Source organism: Oncorhynchus gorbuscha, linkage group LG08 (genome assembly GCF_021184085.1).
Source record: "Oncorhynchus gorbuscha isolate QuinsamMale2020 ecotype Even-year linkage group LG08, OgorEven_v1.0, whole genome shotgun sequence".
Taxonomy (NCBI): Eukaryota; Metazoa; Chordata; class Actinopteri; order Salmoniformes; family Salmonidae; genus Oncorhynchus; species Oncorhynchus gorbuscha.
The window spans coordinates 9,243,490-9,265,742 of record NC_060180.1 but is presented as its reverse complement, the minus strand read 5'-3'; the positions used below and the strand labels follow the sequence as shown (position 1 = coordinate 9,265,742).

The following is a 22,253-nucleotide window of genomic DNA, read 5'->3' as shown; positions in this document are numbered from 1 at the left end:
TTTAAGTCTATCAAAAGTGAGCGAGTTGGAACATGTGTCCTTTAGGCCCATGGATTTAAAAAATTGCAGCATGAATTAGATTGAGCAATAAAAGCCCCACTTTATTCCATAGGCTGGGATCCGCACTGTGCAGCTATTGAGCGAGAGCACATTTTTCACTGGCTTCAAAAACAATGATAGGCAGCTTTAAACTTCTTAAATTCAACCATTATTGGGTTCAAATACACATTTGTGAAGAGCCATCCACAAGCACAATCCGTAAGGCGCAAATAGCTAAATGACAGAGTAGCAGTGTGATTCACATCAATGCGCTATGAAGATATCAATAACAAGTGATATCCGTATCACCGTAGACTAGACCACTGCTGTCATCCTTAACGCCAAGCGTTTATTCAAGTTGGATGATCTTTGGATGCCGACAGCAGTCGTACCATTGGAAGACACAGCTTGGACTGTGGCCTACAAAAGCCTATTCCAGCGATCCATCAAACCCATTTGGTGTGTCATCCTAGTGGTCTCTGACTTGTGGTCAGACTGTCAGGTGGAACAAACTACAACGTGGGCCTTTCTTCAATGCTGATTTGAACGTCATTGAGAAACAGAAGAGTCAAAGATTTTTTTCCGCAAACTTCCTACTGAATTTAAAAGTAATCCTTGAAGTAATCATCTAGTTTTTCAAAAGTATCTGTAATCTGATTACAATATTTTTGCTGGTAACAAAACGGATTAGAGTTACCCGTGTAAAAAAAAATCCCTACAATGTAATTCGTTACTCCCCAACCGCGCACACACACACACACACACACACACACACAGTGATTCTAGAATACGTAGTGCTTGTGTCCCATTATGCTTCACTTTCTATCAACCAATAAATCATTTCAATCCACTAGGATTAAAATGTAATAATGTATTAATTTATTGTTTTGATCCTTTGCTCAAGCTCAATCTCTGCTTTTGAAATAGGGTTGCCTAACTCAACATTATATCTGGTCCTCTACCATCCAAATTGGTTTCATATCTTATTTCCACCTTCCCATGCAAACTTTGCTCTGCTTACATCTGATCAGCTAATAGTCCAGTATGTAGCTACCATCTATCAGCTACCGCAGCTACCATCTATCAGCTACCGCAGCTACCATCTATCAGCTACCGCAGCTACCATCTACCTCAGCTACCGCAGCTACCATCTACCTCAGCTACCGCAGCTACCATCTATCAGCTACCGCAGCTACCATCTATCAGCTACCGCAGCTACCATCTATCAGCTACCGCAGCTACCATCTATCAGCTACCGCAGCTACCATCTATCAGCTACCGCAGCTACCATCTATCAGCTACCGCAGCTACCATCTATCAGCTACCGCAGCTACCATCTATCAGCTACCGCAGCTACCATCTATCAGCTACTGCAGAGCAGCTCCAGCCATCTATCAGATCTATCAATAAAAGGCACCAGTCAGTTTGAACCATCTATCAGCTAACTAAAACCTATTAAGCAAAACTCTGATCTAATTATCCATGTTCAGTCCAGCAACATCTGCTGTGATGAGATTAGAATAAGATTAGGTGAATAAAAAAAATGGCAACACAGGAAACTGCAATCAGCAAAGGTAATTTGCAGCTACTGCAAATAAAAGAGCAGGAATACCAGTAGGATAAGGCAGTCCTCAGTAGTGTTTGATCTATCAATAAAAGGCACCAGTCAGTTTGAAGCAATATGAAGGTATAAAAGATTAAAGCACTAATAACTAAAACCTATTAAGCAAAACTCTGATCTAATTATCCATGTTCAGTCCAGCAACATCTGCTGTGATGAGATTAGAATAAGATTAGGTGAATAAAAAAAATGGCAACACAGGAAACTGCAATCAGCAAAGGTAATTTGCATTAAAAGCATTACGCAAATAAAAGAAAAAGGAATACTCAAGGTAGGATAAGGTATAGTGTTTTGTAACAGACATCGGATAAGGTATAGTGTTTTGTAACGGACATCGGATAAGGTATAGTGTTTTGTAACGGACATCGGATAAGGTAGTGTTTTGTAACGGACATCGGATAAGGTAGTGTTTTGTAACGGACATCGGATAAGGTATAGTGTTTTGTAACAGACATCGGATAAGGTATAGTGTTTTGTAACGGACATCGGATAAGGTATAGTGTTTTGTAACGGACATAGGATAAGGTATAGTGTTTTGTAACGGACATCGGATAAGGTATAGTGTTTTGTAACGGACATCGGATAAGGTATAGTGTTTTGTAATGGACATCGGATAAGGTATAGTGTTTTTAACGGACATAGGATAAGGTATAGTGTTTTGTAACGGATAGTGTTTTGTAATAGGATAAGGTAGTGTTTTTTTGATAAACGGACATCGGATAAGGTAGTGTTTTGTAACGACATAGGATAAGGTATAGTGACATCGGATAAGGTATAGTGTTTTGTAACGGACATCGGATAATAGGATAAGGATATAGTGTGTTTTGTAACGGACATCGGATAAGGTATAGTGTTTTGTAACGGACATAAGGTATAGTGTTTTGTAACGGACATCGGATAAGGTATAGTGTTTTGTAACGGACATCGGATAAGGTATAGTGTTTTGTAACGGACATCGGATAAGGTATAGTGTTTTGTAACGGACATCGGATAAGGTATAGTGTTTTGTAACAGACATCGGATAAGGTATAGTGTTTTGTAACGGACATCGGATAAGGTATAGTGTTTTGTAACGGACATCGGATAAGGTATAGTGTTTTTTAAAGGACATAGGATAAGGTAGTAGTGTTTTGTAAACAGACAGGTAGTGAGGACATAGGATAAGGTAGTGTTTTGTAACAGGACATAGGATAAGTGTTTTGTAACAGACATAGGATAAGGTAGTGTTTTTTAAAGGACATAGGATAAGGTATAGTGTTTTGTAACGGACATAGGATAAGGTAGTGTTTTTTAAAGGACATAGGATAAGGTATAGTGTTTTGTAACAGACATAGGATAAGGTATAGTGTTTTGTAACAGACATAGGATAAGGTATAGTGTTTTTTAAAGGACATAGGATAAGGTAGTGTTTAATGGACATAGGATAAGGCTAAATGGTAAATGAGGAATAAGTGTGACTAATTGTCTGAATCACTGGTGGGGAGGTGGGGGGTGTACAGTCCTCCCTTTGGGTGGGGGGCAGGGGGTGTTGGGGGTCACGGTCCGACCCACCCGCCATTCTTTCCCCCAGTCCCAGTCCTGTGGGTCTGAAAGCTGGTATACTTTTGGTAGGCTGGGGAGCGGTAACTAACCCGAGGGGAGTCCTGGTCCGATGGCAGTCCGTTCTGAGACACCTGCTCACCCTCCCTGTAGGGACAACACACAGAGACAACAGTCAGTTCAGTATAAACACACTGGGACATTCATAACACACAGACAGACAGTCCCAAATGCTGTATCTATAAACACACAGAAAACAGTCAGCCCCAAACACAGCTAAAGGTAGACTCAGAAATGTGATGTAAGTGCACAAAGTAAACGGCATAGTGGGTTAATTTCCTCTCCTTTTAAGAGCATTGCAGTGAGAGGCTCAACTTCTGTTGTTTTGGCCTTGTACCACACGCACACGCACACGCAGATTGTGTGTGACTGTATGAGAGCGAAGTCTTGCATCTAGCTCATCTCAATATCGGAGGTGCTGCTCAAGGCCACGTCATTTCACTGAGTCTACCTCTATGTCTGTTTATAGGTTTATTCAGCTCCCCAGGAGCTTTTGCAGAAGTAGCAGCTACTCTTCCTGGGGTCCACACAAAACATGACAAGTAACAAAACACTGTTTGGCTGTCCATGTTGATCAGTCTATCAAATGTAAAACACAACCATATACAAACAAAACTACTAAAGAAAAACGTGTGTAGATTGTGTGTGTTTGAGTGTGATAGCATGTGTCTGCGTGTGTCATTTCACTGTCCTTATTATGCCATGAGATCTTGTTTTATACATTTCTTGAAGGTCATTTGGCTATTTGCTTGAGTAATTGGAGATGGGAGTTCCATGTGATTATGGCTCTGTGTAATAGTGTGCAAAATACAGGACAAACACAAGACCAGAATAGAGCGTGTCTGTTGAGTCTAAACACTGACACAGAACAGACGCACTAAATAAGTCATGACAGACAGACCAAACAACATTTTAGTGTGGTGCTCCAGGCTTTTCTCTCACCTCTGCTGTGGCGATGCATCGTCCGTCTGGGTCTCTGCAGGTGGCGGATTCCTCTTCCTCTCTTCCTCCTCTTGCTGTCTTCTCACTTCCAGTAATTCCATCTGCATCGCAAACCGACACACAAATCATTAATGACCAACCTAATTAGTCAGATTGAAATTGAGAATCTAAAGTCATTTCATTAAGTCAATTTGACTGATAGACAAATGAGATGAGAGATTTGGAGAATGTAGTGGAAATTCTACCTTTAACTATTAATGAGGAGAGGCAAAAAAATCAATCAAGGTATTAGTTTGATTAAAAACGTATTATAATGAGGCTGGTCGCCCCACCCCGGCAGGAGAAGGAGTGAGAGCCCACTGAGTGGAGTTAGCTTCTGGGTTATATACCATCTCAGGATAGGTCAGGATAGGCACAACCTCATAGATGACGCACAATGGTTCCAAACACCAACCCCACATATCCTGTGCCAGACCGTCGGCCCCAAATACAAAAGAACTTGTTTTGTTCAGTACTTAGGACATTTGTTGTTACTTTGTTCTCTCCCCTAGTTCATCAAGGTGAAAACTCTCTCACCCTAGGAGGTGACTGACGCACCGACACTGGAGACAAGTGATTGGTTCCCCATTACTCACACCATCCCTTCACATGGTTTGCAATAAAGACACAGTTCATATATGGAAACAATGTTTCCTTCTGACCTCCTTTGCCATACGCCCTGCTGATATTCTGCATAGCAACAGGGACATGTGATAGACACGCATGACTTCTCCCCTCTCTGGACCCCAGGTGATTGAGGCCCATATATGGGAGGAAGTGCAGCCGTCAACCCCAGAGTCCGAAAGGAGACGTGAGTGAACTGTTGAGCACTAGTCATTAGAATAAGTATATTCTGCCGATAAGACATCTTAATTATCTTGGTTACCTAGCTAACACCGATTTCTCCACCACAATCTTTCCCCTGAAACAGGCTCCAAAACAGAACAATAGCTCTGTTACTGGTGTGCAGGATATAACCTTTACTCTGTCTAGGATCAAGAGGAACCAGTCAGTTTCTGTCATATTATTGGCGGAGCGGCCAGACATCATGGGTTACCCTACACACAGAACAGTTAGAACAGGCCTCTTAATTTGCACACACACTTATTTTATATGAGTTAGTTTCTTTAACTATCTCAAGCCCAAGACAATTTCCCTCATAGTCGAATGAAAAACTAAATAGAGTTATTGTATGACTGGTTTATCCTACAGCTCTGACTTGTGAACATCCCGTCCTCTCACCGTAGTCAGCCGTTCCAGCGCTGAGAAGCGCTCCTCCCAGGTGGCAGCGGACTTCTCAAAGGCCTCGTGTCTCTTGATGAGTTTCTCCACCTCGTCCACGTTCTGCCCCATCTCCCTGCTGGACAAGTACGGCTCCTGTCCCAGCAGCCATGACTCAGCCACACCCGCATCCCTACCAAACTGGTGCACCTCCAGAACTAGGCAGAAACACAGCTAGTCAGACAACACGGCAGTATAAAGCAACAGTTACACAGTAGCTAATACGGTGCAACAGACTGAACACGATTTGATAGAATTACCCAATCTTAGCCACTCCCATCTGTCTTCCCACTTGTCAATCATGTCTTTCCTTTTGTCTGTCAACTGTAGTAACTTCTCTTTGATCTGAAAATTGAAGGGACATTTAGTTAACTGAGGCTAACACCACACATGTAATGACACACTGCAACACTAGAGGGAGCCATATTTCCATCCAGAGACAAAGTAGAACAAGGCAAAAAAGAGAAACAGAACAGAGGAGGGAAGTAACAGTATCTGTGAGGGTGTTATGACATTGTTGGCCGCTCACCTCCTCTAATGCGTAGTGTTTCCTTGCCAACAGGGACTTGCCCAGCTCGATGCAGTTGGTGAAGCTGTTGTTGCGGGCGTCGATCTCAGCCTTGATGCCTTGGTGGTTGTTCATCAGGAGCTCCACGGACGACACGTCCCTGAGGACACAACAAGACAAGAGGAGTGTGTCACAACAAGACAAGAGGAGTGTGTCACAACAAGACAAGAGTGACCCATCAAGACAAGAGGAGTGACCCATCAAGACAAGAGGAGTGACCCATCAAGACAAGAGGAGTGTCACATCAAGACAAGAGGAGTGACCCATCAAGACAAGAGGAGTGACCCATCAAGACAAAGAGGAGTGACACACACACTGAACATATCAAGGTCCCAATGTCCTTTGCTTAGGTTACCAGGGGGTTTAAATGACCAATGAAATGCTACTTACATTGCTAGTTAACATGCTAGTGTACGTTTTCTAAAACCACTGGTACATACAGTCAAGACAGGATGACCTGACACCCAGTGTATTTCAGTGGACTACAGCCGCTCACATAATGTTCCCCCCTCAGAGACTTGTCCGATTACCCTGATCCCTGGGACCATGCCAATGTCAGACTAACCACGAGGCAGGATAGGGTGTTACTTCTTCAGACAGTGGAAACAGAGCAATGCAATTACTGACAAACTAAATGTTTCCATTTCTCTCTCCTACCTGCTTTTTTCACCATTCACCTCAGTAGCAAATCCATCATTCTCTCTCCTTGCCCTTTACCCGACATCCTCATTAGCCCACAACGTCTGTCGGTCTCTTTCTCCCTCTTGTCTTTTCCTGTCTGTCTCCTGGTGTCTCCATCTCATTCTCTGTCTCAATGGTAAGCTGCTGGCTGAGATTCAGCTGAGAGGCACTGAAACCAATTGCCAGATAAGGGCTTGATGTGCTGCTGTCTCCCTGAGAGGAGGACATTGAGGCATGGTGTATACACCATTTTCTACAGGTGCGTTTTCAGTAGCTATAAAAAGGACCAACTGTCAGTGGGAATACATTCAGCTGAGCCATCTGCTGAAAACCTGAGCTGCAGAAAACCTTGCTATAGCATTAAGCCATAAGTGTCTAAGCCCAGTCTAAGATGGGGGGGATCCTACTAAGCTATGTGGTATTGTTTAAAGAAGGTCATACCAAGGATCATTTGCTATTTTTTGAAGACCTCTTAAAGTAAATAAAGACACATTCATACACACTGCATTCAGAAAGCATTCAGACCCCTTCCCCCACATTGTTACAGCCTTCTAAAATTGATTGAATGTTTTCCTCAATCTACACACAACACCCCATAGTGACAACGCATACATCTTTTAAAAAACTGAAATACCTAATTACATACGTTTTCAGACCCTTTGCTATGACTCTAAATTGAGCTCCGGTGCATCCTGTTTCCATTGACCATCCTTGAGATGTTTCTACAACTTGATTTTAGTCAACCGGTGGTAAAATCAACTGATTGGGCATGATTTGGAAAGGCACACACCTGTCTATATAAAAAGGTTCCACAGATGACAATGCATGTCAGAGCAAAAAACCTAACCATGAGGTCAAAGGAATTGTCCGTAGAGCTCCGAGACAGGATTGCGTTGAGGCACAGATCTGGGGAAGGGTACCAAAACATTTCTGCAGCATTGAAGGTCCCCAAGAACACAGTGGCCTCCATCATTCTTAAATGGAAGAAGTTGGGTACCACCAAGACTCTTCCTAGAGCTGGCCGACCGGCCAAACTGATGAATCGGGGGAGAAGGGCCATAGCGCAGTGCGCGCTAACCAAGGCTGCCAGGTGCACAGTGTTTCCTCCGACACATTGGTGCGGCTGGCTTCCGGGTTGGATGCGCGCTGTGTGAAAGAAGCAGTGCGGCTTGGTTGGGTTGTGTATCGGAGGACGCATGACTTTCAACCTTAGTCTCTCCCGAGCCGTACGGGAGTTGTAGCGATGAGACAAGATGGTAGCTACTAAACAATTGGATACCACGAAATTGGGGAGAACGGGGTAAAATATATATATTTTTTTAAAGAGCAGAGTACAGTGAGCCTTGATGAAAACTGGGCACTCATAGGTTGGCACTAACGTTGGGGAATTAGGCCTAGCACGCAGTAGGCGCTCCAATTCATCCCAAAGGTGTTCAAGGGGTTGAGGTCAGGGCTCTGTGCAGGCCAGTCAAGTTCTTCGACACTCATCTCTACAAACCCTTTCTTTATAGATCTCGCTTTGTGCACGGGGGCATTGTCATGTTGAAACAGGAAAGAGCCTTCCCCAAACTGTTGCCACAAAGTTGGAAGCACACAATCTACAATGTCATTGTATGCTGTAGCATTAAGATCTCCCTTCACTGGAACTAAGGGCCCTAGCCCAAACCATGAAAACCAGCTCCAGTTCATTATTCCTCCTCCACCAAACTTTACAGTTGGCACTATGCATTGGGGCAGTTAGCGTTCTCTTGGCATCTGCCAAACCCAGATTCGACCGTCGGGCTGCCAGATGGTGAAGTGTGATTCATCATTCCAGAGAATGCGTTTCCCCCTGCTCATGGCGATTTTAGGTTTGTGTGTGGCTGCGCTGCCATGGAAACCACTTTCATTAAGCTGCCAACGAACAGTTCTTGTGCCGACGTTGCTTCCAGAGGAATTTTGGAACTCGGTAGTGAATGTTGCAACCGAGGACAGATGATTTTTATGTGCAAAATGCTTCAGTATTCGGTGGTCCCATTCTGTGAGCTTGTGTGGCCTACCACTTCGGCATGGCTGTGTGCTCAATTTTACACACCTGTCAGCAACGGGTGAGGCTGTAACAGCTGAATCCACTAATTTGAAGGGGTGTCCACATACTTTTGTATATATAGTGTATATTTGATGAAAACATTTCTTTGGGCCTTATTGCTATAAGCCCAAACAAACATAATGAATTACAGATTCACTACACAAAACAATGACTAGTCCCCAAAAATTATCAAAAAGGAATTTTGTTCTGAAGTGTCTGTCTTATATCTAAGAGACATACGAAAGATCCGGAAACATGTGTTTTTTGTTGTACATGTATTTAACCTCTTATTTTTGGCACTAAACAGTCTCCATATACAGTACTTCCATAATTGTTTTCAACGGGTACCGGGGGACATTCAGACGAGTCTTGTGAGCCCTGTGGGCGTTCCCGTGAGTCTCTCACCTTTCCAAGGAGGGGTCATATTAGTGTGTACAGAGAAGTTGGAAGATCGGCTGTACAGACTTCAGACGAGTCCCAAGAATCTTGTGGCAGTCGAAAAGCAAAACTAAGAACACCACCGTGTTTGTGATATTCTCATCATTCCATCTTTTTCATAATAGTTTGTAGGCCAAATCGTTCAGACGATTTTCGGGATGCCTCATGGTCTGAGAAACACTGCACTAGCTCTGTCACCTTTCATCGCAGATGAGGAAGTGCAACATAAAGTAGGCGGATGATGTGGATTGAGACGCATCCAATGATCTCCCTAGCTTAAATTGACAGATTTCTAGCGATTTACACAGGGGCATGGACTACAACCTTTTAATACAGAGAGTTTTATAGGGTGAGCTAGTGAGGATAACTTTGTAAATCACAACAATCAGAACAGACCATTGAGGATTAGATACATAAAATCTGGACTCGAGCTGTCGACCACAAGCTGCTTACAGAAAACTACAGAGACTATTCTCACCTTTTCTGGTTTTTCTTGGAGTCAGTAAGAGAAAAAAAACATGCACTGAAATAATGTCAAGCTATTTTAAAAAATGATCCGTACGAGGCCAAACTGTTTCCCGTCAGGTTCACAGTACCTGGGCTTCTCCTGAGCCTCGATGAGGCGGATGACGTCCTCCATCCAGAGCATGAGGTCTCGCACCATGCTGAAGAAGCGGAACTTGTCGCCGGTGTCGAGCAGTCTGACCCTGCGGCCGTCGCAGGCCTCCAGCAGGGTCCTCCAGGCCTCCAGCACCTCACCCTCTCTCTTTTGGATGTCATCTGCCTTGTCTCCGGCGTAGGCAGACTGCAGACGCACAGCATCCTCCTGCAACGTCTTCACCTGGGGAGGGAAACAAGCAAGTCTTATCTATGATTTACATTACAAATCTGTGAGAGATTCACCTTATAGCTGTATAATTTGTTTAGGCTGTAATAGAACTGCTTTAGCCCCTTGATCGAGAACACAATCTCATTTTTATACATGTTTTATTTATTTAACTTGGCAAGTCAGTTAAGAACTAATTATTATTTACAATGACGGCCTACCATAAGGCAAAAGGCCTCCTGCGGGTACGGCGGCCTGGGATTAAATTTTTTAAAATAAATACTTTGTAAATATAGGACAACACACACATCACAACAGACAAAATAAAGAGAGACCTAAGACAACATAACAAGGCAGCAACACATGACAACATGGTAGCAGCACAAAACATGGTACAAATATTATTGGGCACAGGCAACAGCACAAAGGGCAAGGTAGAGACAACAATACATCACACAAAGCAGCCACAACTGTCAGTAAGAGTGTCAATGATGGAATCTTTCAATGAAGAGAGATAAAGCTGTCCAGTTTGAGTGTTTGTTGCAGCTCGTTCCAGTCGCTAGCTATAGCGAACTAAAAAGACGAGCGACCCAGGGATGTGTGCTTTGGGGACCATTAACAGAATGTGACTGGCAGAACAGGTGTTGTATGTGGAGGATGAGGACTGTAGTAGATATCTCAGATGGGGGGGGGGGTGAGGCCTAAGAGGGTTTTATAAATAAGCATCAACAAGTGGGTCTTGCGACAGGTAGACAGAGATGACCAGTTTACAGAGGCGTAGAGAGTGCAGTGATGTGTCCTATAAGGAGCATTGGAAATCTGATGGCCGAATGGTAAAGAACATCTAGCCGCTCGAGAGAACACCCTTACCTGTCGATCTATAAATTACATCTCCATAATCTAGCATGGGTAGGATGGTCATCTGAATTAGGGTTAGTTTGGCAGCTGGGCTGAAAGAGGAGCTATTACGATAGAGGAAACCAAGTCTAGATTTAACTTTAGCCTGCAGCTTTGATATATGCTGAGAGAAGGACAGTGCACCTCTAGCCATACTTGTATGAGATGACTACCTGAAGCTCTAAACCCTCAGAGGTAGTAATAGAACCTGTGGGAAGAGGGGCGTTCTTACCAAACCACATAACCTTTGTTTCTGAGGTATTCAGAACAAGGTTAAGGGTCAGCAACAACCTGGGGAATAGTTACATGGAAGATGAGGGGGTATGAATGAGTCAATTGGAAGCTGGGTATGATTGTGGCCATGATAGCTTGAGGGACAGATTGGAAATTTATCCAGGACACCAGGGTTAACACCCCTACTCTTATGAAAAGTACAAATGGGATATTTAGTGACCAGAGAGTCAGGACAGCCGTTTAACATCCCATCCAAAAGACAGCACCCTATATAGGGTAATATCCCCGATCACTGCGATGAGGCATTGGGAACGGGAAGTACCTCCTCCTGGCCCTCCCACACCACTTCCAGCAGCATTTGGTCTCCCATCCAGGGACCGACCCTGCTTACCTTCAGAGGCAAGCCAGCAGTGGGATGCAGGGTGGTATGCTGCTGGTTAACTGCCGTAGTAGGTGTTTTGGTCTTTCTGGCGTTATTGTCATACCTGTGTCCCCAGGGCCTGGATGTCGTGTTCAAAGGTGGTGTGCATCCTCTGCAGGGTCTCCACTGTGTTCTGGTCTCGGCCCAGCTCCTCAGGCAGCTTCTTGTGTTTGTCCAGGATGCGGTTGAGGATCTCCTTGGCATCATGGTAGAACTTATGCAGCTCAAAGGAAGCCGCCAGGATCTGCGTGCGTGTGTCGATTAGCTCCAGCAGGTCGGCCCACGCTTCATTCAGCCCATCCTTCCACTCCGCGATTGTTGCCGCGTCGGTGTGGCCTGAGTTGATGAGCTCATCCGCCAACTGGTTGACGGTGTCCACACGCTCCTGACCGATGTTGCCCGTGTCGCGAGCAAACTCACGGAAACGCTCCTGAAGCATCTGCAGAGGGATATTATCACAGCAAAGTGAGGACTCACATATTCCGCTAGATACTCTGGCAACAGGGTAACATAAGTGGCATGGCTGCACTACATACCGTGACATGTTCGTAGTCCTGTCCCAGCTCATGTGACCCAGCCACTACTTCCCTTTCAGCGATCCACTGCTCCAGGTCATCCACCTCCCTGTTGAGCTGGAACAGACGGAACCTCTCGTCCAGCTTCCCCCTCCTCTCCTCCGACAGGTCCTTGAGCCCTGCGTACAGCTTATCCACCTGGGACTGACGCATGCCGATCCGCTCACTACACAGCAGGAGAAGGAAGGAGGCAGGATAGGTAGGGGGTTACGATATACATGATCCTACCCCCTCTCTTCTGTGATGCTAAACTGTCAAGTCTTAACCTCTGGGTGGTTAAATCCTACTTCAACTCAACAGGAATGGAGATTAACCTTACAGTTACAATCCTCTTGGATTTAGGGGGCGCTATTTTAATTTTTTGGATGAAAAACGTTCCAGTTTTAAAACAAGATATTTTATCACAAAAAGATGCGACTATGCATATAAATTGACAGCTTTGGAAAGAATATACTCTGACGTTTCCAAAACTGCAAAGATCGCCTGTGAGTGCCACAGAACTGATGTTACAGGGGAAACCCAGATAAAAATCCAACCAGGAAGTGCCGCATTTTTTAAAACCGCCTCATGCCAATGACTCCTTATATGGCCGTGAATGAGCTACGAATGAGCTTACGTTTTCCACATATTGCCCAAGGTGTCTACAGCATTGTGAAGTCTTTTTACGCATTTCCATTGAAGAATAGCCGTAAGGGACCATATATAGCAAGTGGTCACATGGTGTCTCCCACAGAAAATGTTGCGTAAAATACTGAGGTAGCCATTTTTCCAATCGCTTCTTATGAGAAACCAATTGCCTCGCCGGATCGATTATCGAATATATATGTTAAAAACACCTTGAGGATGGATCCTAAACAACGTTTGCCGTGTTTGTCGATATTATGGAGTTAATTTTGAAAAAAGTTTGGCGTTGTAATGGTAGCATTTTCCAGTCGATTTCTCAGCCAAGCATGATGAACAAACGGGAGCTATTTTGCCTACAAAAATAATATTTTGGGAAAAAAGGAACATTTGCTATCTAACTGGGAGTCTCCTGAGTGAAAGCATCCGAAGTTCTTCAAAGGTAAATTTAATTTGGTTGCTTTTCTTATTTTCGTGAAAATGTTGCCTGCTGCCAGCAGAGCTAGCATAGCATTATGCCATGATAAACTTACACAAATGCTTGTCTAGCGTTGGCTGTAACACATATTTTGAAAATCTGAGATGACAGTGATGTTAACAAAAGGCTAAGCTTGTGTTTGAATATATTTATTTAATTTCATTTGCGATTTTCATGAATAGGAAAAGTTACTAGGGGTATTTATGTCCGCTGCGTTATGCTAATTTGTTTGAGGCTGATTACGCTCCCGGATCCGGGATTGCTCGTCGCAAGAGGTTAAGTGTCTGGTCTCTGACCACTCTGGGCTGGGTTTAAACCCTTAACATTCTTTAGACTGAAATGGGTGAATATGATTATGGTTTAAACTTCCAAATTTCACTGGAGGTGGACTTTAACCCTGAGGATGAGCCCCTTCGACCACTCACCTTTCAGGGTGTCCGGCGGCAGTCAGGCCTCTACTTGTCTGGGACAGCTGGTGGACAGTTTCAGCATAGTCTTCCACAGCCTGCTCCAGTATCTGGTGCTTCTTCAACATGGCCACAGAGCTCTGCTCATCCTACACACACACACACACACACACACACACACGAGAGAGAGCGTCAAGGTACAGAAGGTGACGGCACAGACCGTACACGGGCACGGTTTGGTATACCATCTATCTATACCATCTATAAGGCCATTTTGGGAAACCTGCCAAGTTCTCTGTTCTTCCTTGATAAGGTCAGAAAATAAATACGAGTCACGGTCTTACTCCTACTTACTTTTAACAGTTCCTAAAATCAGAATGGATCATGGCAAAACATTTTAGCTACTCAGCTCCGTGTTCTTGGAATTCTCTCCAGACCAGCTGGAGGAGTTTAAAGGTTTTGTTGACTCACATGCTACTGAGGAATGTGATTGACATTAGGACTTAACGCGGTTGTACACATGATCTATTTTTTATACAGCCTGTACTTGTATCTATGACACTTGTATGTTCCTTTAATTTAAATGCATGTTTGTCTACGTGAATATGATTATTTTTTGAATGGGGTGTCTATGTCTGTAAGTTGTTACGGTATGTCTGATATTTGTCGCAAACATTGTTACCGCCCTGCTGCTGTCTTGGTTGGACCAGGCCTCTCTTGAAAAATGTAATTTATGTCAATGTGACTAACCTGGATAAATAAAGGTTAAATAAAAAATAAAAATCAGTGTACAGGGCACATTATCGACTAGAGATAGACTAGTCTCACAGAGATCCAGTCCTGTGGTAGGAGAATATTAAGGGCCAAGGAGCATCCAGCCTACTAAAGGACATGAAAACATGAACGGGAGGACTACTCTGCCTACTCACCTTCCACACCCAATATCCCAGCATGCCACACAACTATGTCGTAAGGCCATGTTTGCCCAGGTCGCTGCACACATCTTTCACCCTTCACAGACTTCCTCATTTCTCACTGTGATAAGGATCCACCTCTGCCTGACAGACCAACAATTTACCGGGCAACATTCAGTCCTACCAAGTGCAGAAATACCCCTTGTACAGTACCAACCAGTTCCTATCCAGCAGCTTGCCTTCTAGCCACACCCCAGTTCCTATTAAACTCTGCCCCTCCTAATGATCCAGCCCAACAAACTACTGAAGTGCAACCCACCAGTTTTAACCAAAACACACATTGTAGCTCTACCAAAGACAGCTGGTTATCCCATCAGATCCAACCCCCATCATCCTGCCTCCCCAGTCAGGCCCAATCACCATCCTCCTACCTCCCCCGTCAGGCCCAATCACCATCCTCTTACATCCTCCATCAGGTCCAATCACCATCCTCTTACATCCTCCATCAGGTCCAATCACCATCAACCTACATCCTATCAAGCCCAATCAGCGGGCTGAATACATTTTGGCCTGTCACCTAAAACCCTAACAAACTTTTACAGATGCACAATTGAGAGCATCCTGTTGGACTGTATCACCGCCTGGTATGGCAACAGCATCGCCCACAACTGCAAGGCTTGCCAGAGGGTGTGCGGTCTGCACATTGCATCACCGGGGGAAAACTCCCTGTTCTCCAGGACACCTACAGCGCCCAATGTCACATGAAGGCCAAAAAGATCATCAAGGACAACAACCACCCGAGCCACTGCCTGTTCACCCCGCTACCATCCAGAAGGCGAGGTCAGTACAGGTGCATCAAAGCTGGGACCGAGAAACTGAAAACAGCTTCTATCTCAAGGCCATCAGACTGCTAAACAGCCATCACTAACATAGAGAGGCTGCCGCCTACATACAGAATCAAATAATTTGCCACTTTAATAAATTTATCACTAGTCACTTTAAATAATGGCACTTTAATAATGTTTAAATATGATTAAAGTGCCTGTAATCTGGTTCAGGTTATTAATCAACCTACCAGTGTGTTTACAAACACTATAGATCCACATGTATTGATCACATTTTTACTAATGCTGTAGAACTTTGTTCTAAAGCTATATCCGTACCCATTGGATGCAGTGATCACAATATGGTGGCTATATACAGGCAAGCCAAAGTTCCAACAGCTGGGCCTAAAATAGTATATAAGAGATCATACAAAAGATTTTGCAGATGTGGATGTTAAAAATATTTATTGGTCTGATGTGATAAATGAGGAGCATCCAGATGCTGCAGTTCATGAATTTATGAAATTGCTTCTTCAAATTATTGATAAACATGCACCTATTAAAAAACTGACTGTTAGAACTGTTAAGGCTCCATAGATTGATGAGGAAACTAAACACAGTATGGTTGAAAGAGATGGGGCAAAAGGAGTGGCTAATAAGTCTGGCTGTACATCTGACTGGCTTACTTACTACAAATTGAGAAATTATGTGACTAAACTCAACAAAAAGAAGAAACTGTATTATGAATTAAAGATCAACGATATAAAGAATGATGGAAAAAAGGGGGAGAGGAAAGTCTTTGTCCTCAGGCCTGGAGGGAAGCCAAAGTAATTCCGCTACTCAAGTGTGGTAAAGCGGCCTTTACTGATTCTAACAGCAGACCTATAAGCTTGCTGGCAGCAAAACGTTGGAAAAATATTGAGTTTGACCAAATACAATTCTATTTCTCTGTAATTTTCTCTAATTAACAACAGACTTCCAGCATGCTTATAGAGAAGGGTACTCAACATGCACTGCACTGACAAATTACTGTTGATTGGTTGAAAGAAATAGATAATAAGATTGTGGGAGCTGTACTGTTCGATTTCAGTGCAGCCTTTGATATTATTGACCATAAACTGTTGAAAACTTAAGTGCGATGGGTTTTCAACCAGAGCTATCTAATAGAATTCAAATGGTTTTCTTTCATGGAAGCGTCTAATGTAAAACATGTAAAGTGTGGTGTACCACAGGGCAGCTCTCTAGGCCCTCTACTCTATTTTTGCCAATGACCTGCCACTGGCATTAAACAAAGCATGTGTGTCCATGTATGCTGATGATGATTCAAACATATATGCACCAGCAACCACAGCTAATGAAGTCACTGAAACCCTTAAAGAGTTGCAGTCTGTTTGGAATGGGTGGCCAGATGGTCCTGAACATCTAAAACTAAGAGCATTGTATTTGGTACAAATCATTCCTTAAGTGCTTGACCTCAGCTGAATCTGGTAATGAATTATGTGGCTGTTGAACAAGTTGAGGAGAGTACATTACTTGGTGTTACCTTAGATTGTAAACTGTCATTGTCAAAACATATAGATTCAATGGTTGTAAAGATGGGGAGAGGTCTAGTCGTAATAAAGAGATGCTCTGCTTTATTTTACACCACACTCCAAAAAGAAAGTCCGCAGGCTCTAGTTTCGTCTAATCTTGATTATTGTCCAGTCGTGTGGTCCAATGCTGCAAGAAAAGACCTAGTTAAGCTGCAGCGGACCCAGCAGAGCGGCACGTTTTGCTCTTAATTGTAATCAGAGGGCTAATATAAATACTATACTGCCAGTCTCTCTTGGCTAAGAGTTGAGACTGACTGCATCACTTCTTAATTGTATAAGAAACAATGTGTTGAATATCCCAAATGGTTTGCATAGTCAACTTACACACAGCTCTGACACACTTATCCCACCAGGGGTCTTTTCATAGTCCCCAAATCCAGAACAAATACAATAAAACATACAGTATTATATAGAGCCCTTACTGCATGGAACTTCCATCTCATAATGCTCAAATAAAAATCTAACCTGGTTTTAAAAAAAAGATAAAGCAACACCGTGGCACAACACCTCTCCCCTATTTGACCTAGATAGTTTGTTTGTATGCATTGATATGTAGGCTACGTGTGACTTTTTAAAAATGTATGTAGTTCTGTTCTTCTGTTCTTGTTTAATGATGTTCTGTATTATGTCATGTTTTGTGTGGACACCAGGAAGAGTAGCTGCTGCTTTTGCAACAGCTAATGGGGATCCTAATAAAATACCAAATGCATATATTACATTACTCATCTCATATGCATCTTGCCTATGCCGCTCGGTCATCGCTCATCCATATTTTCTATGTACATATTCTTATTCTATCCCCTTAGATGTGTGTATTAGGTAGTTGTTGTGGAATCATTAGATATTACTGCACTGTCAGAACTAGAAGCACAAGCATTGCGCTACACTCGCATTAACATCTGCTAACCATGTGTATGTGACCAATAACATTTTATCACCATCATCCTCTCACATTCATTCCGATTGCTCATTTAAAAAAAAAAACATTTTTTAGCTCTCTGCCCCACTGCACCCCTCACCTTGGCTTTCTCCTCTGACATCATGTAGAGCTCCTGCTCGCTCATCCAGGCCTCGGCTTCAGCAGCATCAAAGTAGTACTGTTGGGCCATGTGGGCCTCCTCCAGGCGTCCATGGCGTTTGCCCGTCTCCTCCAGAATCTGGGCCCACAGGCGCCGCAGGTCGGCCACCCGCTGGTTGATCTCCTCGCCGCTGAGGCTGTCGTCATCATCCTTGAGGACCTGCAAGCTCCGCTCAAAGATGTCATCACAACGGGGCTGGTGGCCCTGGATCTCCTTCTGCAGGGTCTGGTGGGAGAGAGGTCAAAGGGCAGCAGGTCAGAATGAAGTCAGAAATAGATCTGTCACCCTGACATTACTGTAAATGCTAAGAGCTATATTCTATAGATAGAAATACTGTTCAAGGTTCAAACGGATGGAGTTAGTTTCTTACCTGGTTTTTCTTGATGAGTAACTGGACTGTTTGCAGGTTGTTTCCGTGGTCTGTTGATATTGCAAGTGGCATTCGCTCTTCAACCCAGAGCTAAGAGGAAAACAGATATAGATATGAATAATTTTGGAAGATTGACACTGATGTAGCAAAAGCAATGGAAGCATCTAAACTTAACCTCAACTAACAACTTGATGTAAGTGAACTACTTAGACAAAGCGGTTTTTGTTCCGACTGACTGAAGCATTTTAAATCCAGTTGATGGCATACACAGATGCAGACACTTCAGTTCAGAGACCCAACCCAGTCCTTTCAAAACATGTAGCCTGCTGCTGCTTGTCTGCCTGAAAGGAGTCAATACAGTCATCACATGAACAAAGAGACCACCTGCTGCTACTCAGTGCACCCCCCCCCCCCCAACAAAAAACAAAACATTTTAACATCTTAAATCCCTTCAGACAAGGTGCTGCTCAGCTTCTGATGCTGTTCCACACTGCCTTAGGGCACAGATTTCACACAAGCACATACTGTAGCTTATAGACATTTGCATAAAAATACAAGTAACACTTGCACAAGCAGGCATACATAATCTCTTTCTCTGAAACACATGCACACACCCACCCACACACGGCTACGCTAGACTAATGTACTTACGATCTCATCCTCCATGTCTCTGTTGAACTGGTGGATCTCGCGGGAGGCCATGAGGTTTCCCTTCCTCTTCCGTAGAGGGTCCAGCAGCTGCTGGAACTTCTTCTCCACAATGCGGCGCTGGCCGTCCACCTCGTCCGTATCCTTCCCCTCCTGGCTGAGGACCTGGGCCTGGCTCTGCAGCTCCTCCACCTCCTTCTGACGCACCTCCACCTGGCTCTCCAGCATCTAGGGATGCCACACCAGGAGGAGAGGAAGAGGAGTGGACGGGAATAAGAGAGGAAAGGAAAGAGACGAGATTACAGCAGGCTCTCTATCTCCCTCTCTGGTCTCCTGAGAGCATGCGATCCAGAGCTCTTCTCATCATTTCTGCTCTTGGAGTTTCCCCCTCTCTCACGCTTGTTTGCTCTCCCTCTTCCAGATGGAAAAAACTGTGGCAATGCTCTCCCTCTCTCACAATGCGCACATTTTGGATCTGGGTTACACAAAGGATACTATGGGTGCACAACCTTTCATTTCACGGTCACTCATATACAAATCCGCATGCTCCACTGACATTCTATCTCAAATTATAAGCATACTGTTTGGCTCCATCACTGTGCTTTACTCCCTCTGTCTGTCCTTCTCTGGCTCTCTTACACACGGTGCTGGCTCATCCACACATCAAGGCGAGGGAGAGATTATGTAATGGGACGGGGGGTAGTGTGTGTATGTGCGTAACATGGGCTGTTACATAATGTGGTTAGTCTGCTCATTGCTGCTCCACACGCTAGTATGGAGGAACCATCTGCATAATAAACCGTGTTCCAACACTTCATGCGTGTGCTGTTCAGCTTACACAGTTAAAGTAAAAGTGAAAACAAATCAGGCTTAACACTTAACTCATCGTTTGGCTATATCGTTCGTCTATGCAAGTGAATTCCTCCTGAGGTAAATTACTGATAGTGGCTTTAACCTAGTATGAAACCATGAGCTAAAATGATAGAGAAATTGGTATTTTTACCAGTCCATGCATGTGTCAAAGGAGTCAGGAAAATAAGTAGCATGGTCACATAACTGAGGGAGACATACAACAACTCAAACTCCAGTAGTTAGGACCTGTTGTTTCTTGAGCAGGATGTTGACACTGGTCAGATCTTTGCCGTAGTCGTCTGACTGGATCTGTCCATCCACTCCTACCAGCCACTTGTCCAGGTCGGCACAGCTCTGGGTGAACAGCTCGGCCTTGTTGGCATCAAACAGACACTTGGCCTTGGTCTGGGTGGTGGACTCCAGGTCATCCCACATCTTATGGAGCGCTGCCAGCTTTTCCTTCACCATGGACTCGGTCTCCGGCTTCTCAGCTATCAGCTGCATTCCATCCTGGGATTGGTTAGGAGAAAGTCACGTTAGAACATCATGGAGATAAATCGAGCTCCACTAATGCCATTCAGGAAGGAAGACAATGGGAAATTGGTGATTCAGTCAAATCGGACCTGAGCAATGTGACACTGCTCACGATCATTCTCGGCAACAAGCCGTCAATCCTGAATTTTTAAACTACAAGTTCTAGTCTGCAGAGCTACTGCACTGGTTCTGCTGACAGCTTGTTTTGAAATGAATTCCACTGAAAGCAAATAGCATTTATCACTTTGGTAGCATTTTCACATGGTGAAATGTCAGTTTGTACAAAACTCAAAATGGATCAAAGGTTATTTTTTCAAAAACTAAAAGGACATTTTCAATTGACTAAGTGCAGCAAAAAGAAAATCCAAAATCACACTAACTTTTTCACCCAACCTAATTAGTGTTTGATCTAGAAATACCTTCCATATAAATTGACTTTAACAATGCAATGCTCACAATACTTTTCATAGGATTCTCTTATTTGTTTATATACATCTGACCATCACTTAATCCAACTACGCTTAATGTTTAATCACTGAACTGTTTGGTAAAGCTATAGATTTTAAACTGGTTTGTCTACTATATATAGATTGAGAACTACATAAATAAATTGTTGCTTGTAAAGTATAAAAATATAAATGACTTGTATGATACATGACAAACATACATAATGATTACGCGTTATTGCTAATTGATTTCACATAATGGTAACCACAATTTGTGCCCATATAAAAGGGGCTATGTGATAATTTCTTTCAACGTGGAGCAGGATTTACAGCAAGCGAGAGGAAGAAATCAAAGAGCTCGCGGACATGGGACCCATCAAAGAGGCGGACATGGGACCCATCAAAGAGGCGGACATGGGACCCATCAAAGAGGCGGGCATGGGACCCATGTCTAATGAAGTCCAGCCATTTTTGTTGACCATGTGGTAAACAGAGGCCTTAACGTGGCAGAGGCTGACAGATTAGTTCACCCCAATCTGAAAGGATCAACTGTGAATTCAATCAGATAGATAGCAATAAAAACTGTACCACAGAGGCACAGAATTCGTCAGAGGAAAAACAAAAATAAATGGAGGAACTTAAGAAAGATCAAGTGTAATATATTATACAAATAAAACGAACTGGATGGATTATTGGAGAGAAACGCAACAAATTATTTTTTATTTTCAACATAGAAATGCTACCAAAAACAATTTAGTTAAAGAGGAACAAAGTACTTTAAGGATAGGTTTTCATTTCAGTCTAATCCATCTCAACTAACCGAAGTTAATTGTAAGGATTTTATTTCTAATAACAAAGCAAAATGAACAGCTGTACAGAAAGACTCACGTGAAGGCCAAATTACAGAGGAAGTTCTTGATGCAATTAAAGCCTTCAAGTCCTGGAAAACTCCAGGGCTGGATGGTATACCAGTCAAAGAATACAAAACCTTTGAGTTACTCAGGGGACCGTTATTGGTATGTTTTAACTACTCCTACGAAAATGGTAGATTATCAGATACTGAACAAGGTGGTCTGATTTTACTTTTACTGAAACAGGACCCAGGTGGTAAAGATACAGTACATTAAAAAAATGGCATCCCCTTCAGTGTTCCAGCAAAATGCATAGAATTTAAAAAAGGTATTGTCAGATATTATCAATCCTAATCAGACAGGTTTTCTACATGGACGATACATTAGAGATAATATAAGACAAGTACT

General features: G+C 43.4%; 1 protein-coding gene across 3 annotated transcripts in view; it reads right to left on the bottom strand.

The window, feature by feature from the left end:
* Window positions 1-22,253, bottom strand: part of LOC124041168 (spectrin beta chain, non-erythrocytic 1-like) — a 126,234-nt gene that overhangs the window by 8,926 nt on the left and 95,055 nt on the right. For all 3 annotated transcript variants that reach the window (XM_046358418.1, XM_046358419.1, XM_046358417.1), the window contains 13 exons: window positions 20,261-20,524; window positions 19,166-19,390; window positions 18,515-18,604; window positions 18,085-18,369; window positions 13,754-13,884; window positions 12,191-12,395; window positions 11,719-12,093; window positions 9,873-10,117; window positions 6,051-6,189; window positions 5,782-5,866; window positions 5,483-5,679; window positions 4,202-4,302; window positions 3,292-3,346 (listed from right to left, as the gene is read on the bottom strand). In XM_046358418.1, the coding sequence (XP_046214374.1) occupies window positions 3,292-3,346; window positions 4,202-4,302; window positions 5,483-5,679; window positions 5,782-5,866; window positions 6,051-6,189; window positions 9,873-10,117; window positions 11,719-12,093; window positions 12,191-12,395; window positions 13,754-13,884; window positions 18,085-18,369; window positions 18,515-18,604; window positions 19,166-19,390; window positions 20,261-20,524 (2,397 nt within the window). The remainder of the gene's footprint in view (window positions 1-3,291; window positions 3,347-4,201; window positions 4,303-5,482; window positions 5,680-5,781; window positions 5,867-6,050; window positions 6,190-9,872; window positions 10,118-11,718; window positions 12,094-12,190; window positions 12,396-13,753; window positions 13,885-18,084; window positions 18,370-18,514; window positions 18,605-19,165; window positions 19,391-20,260; window positions 20,525-22,253) is intronic.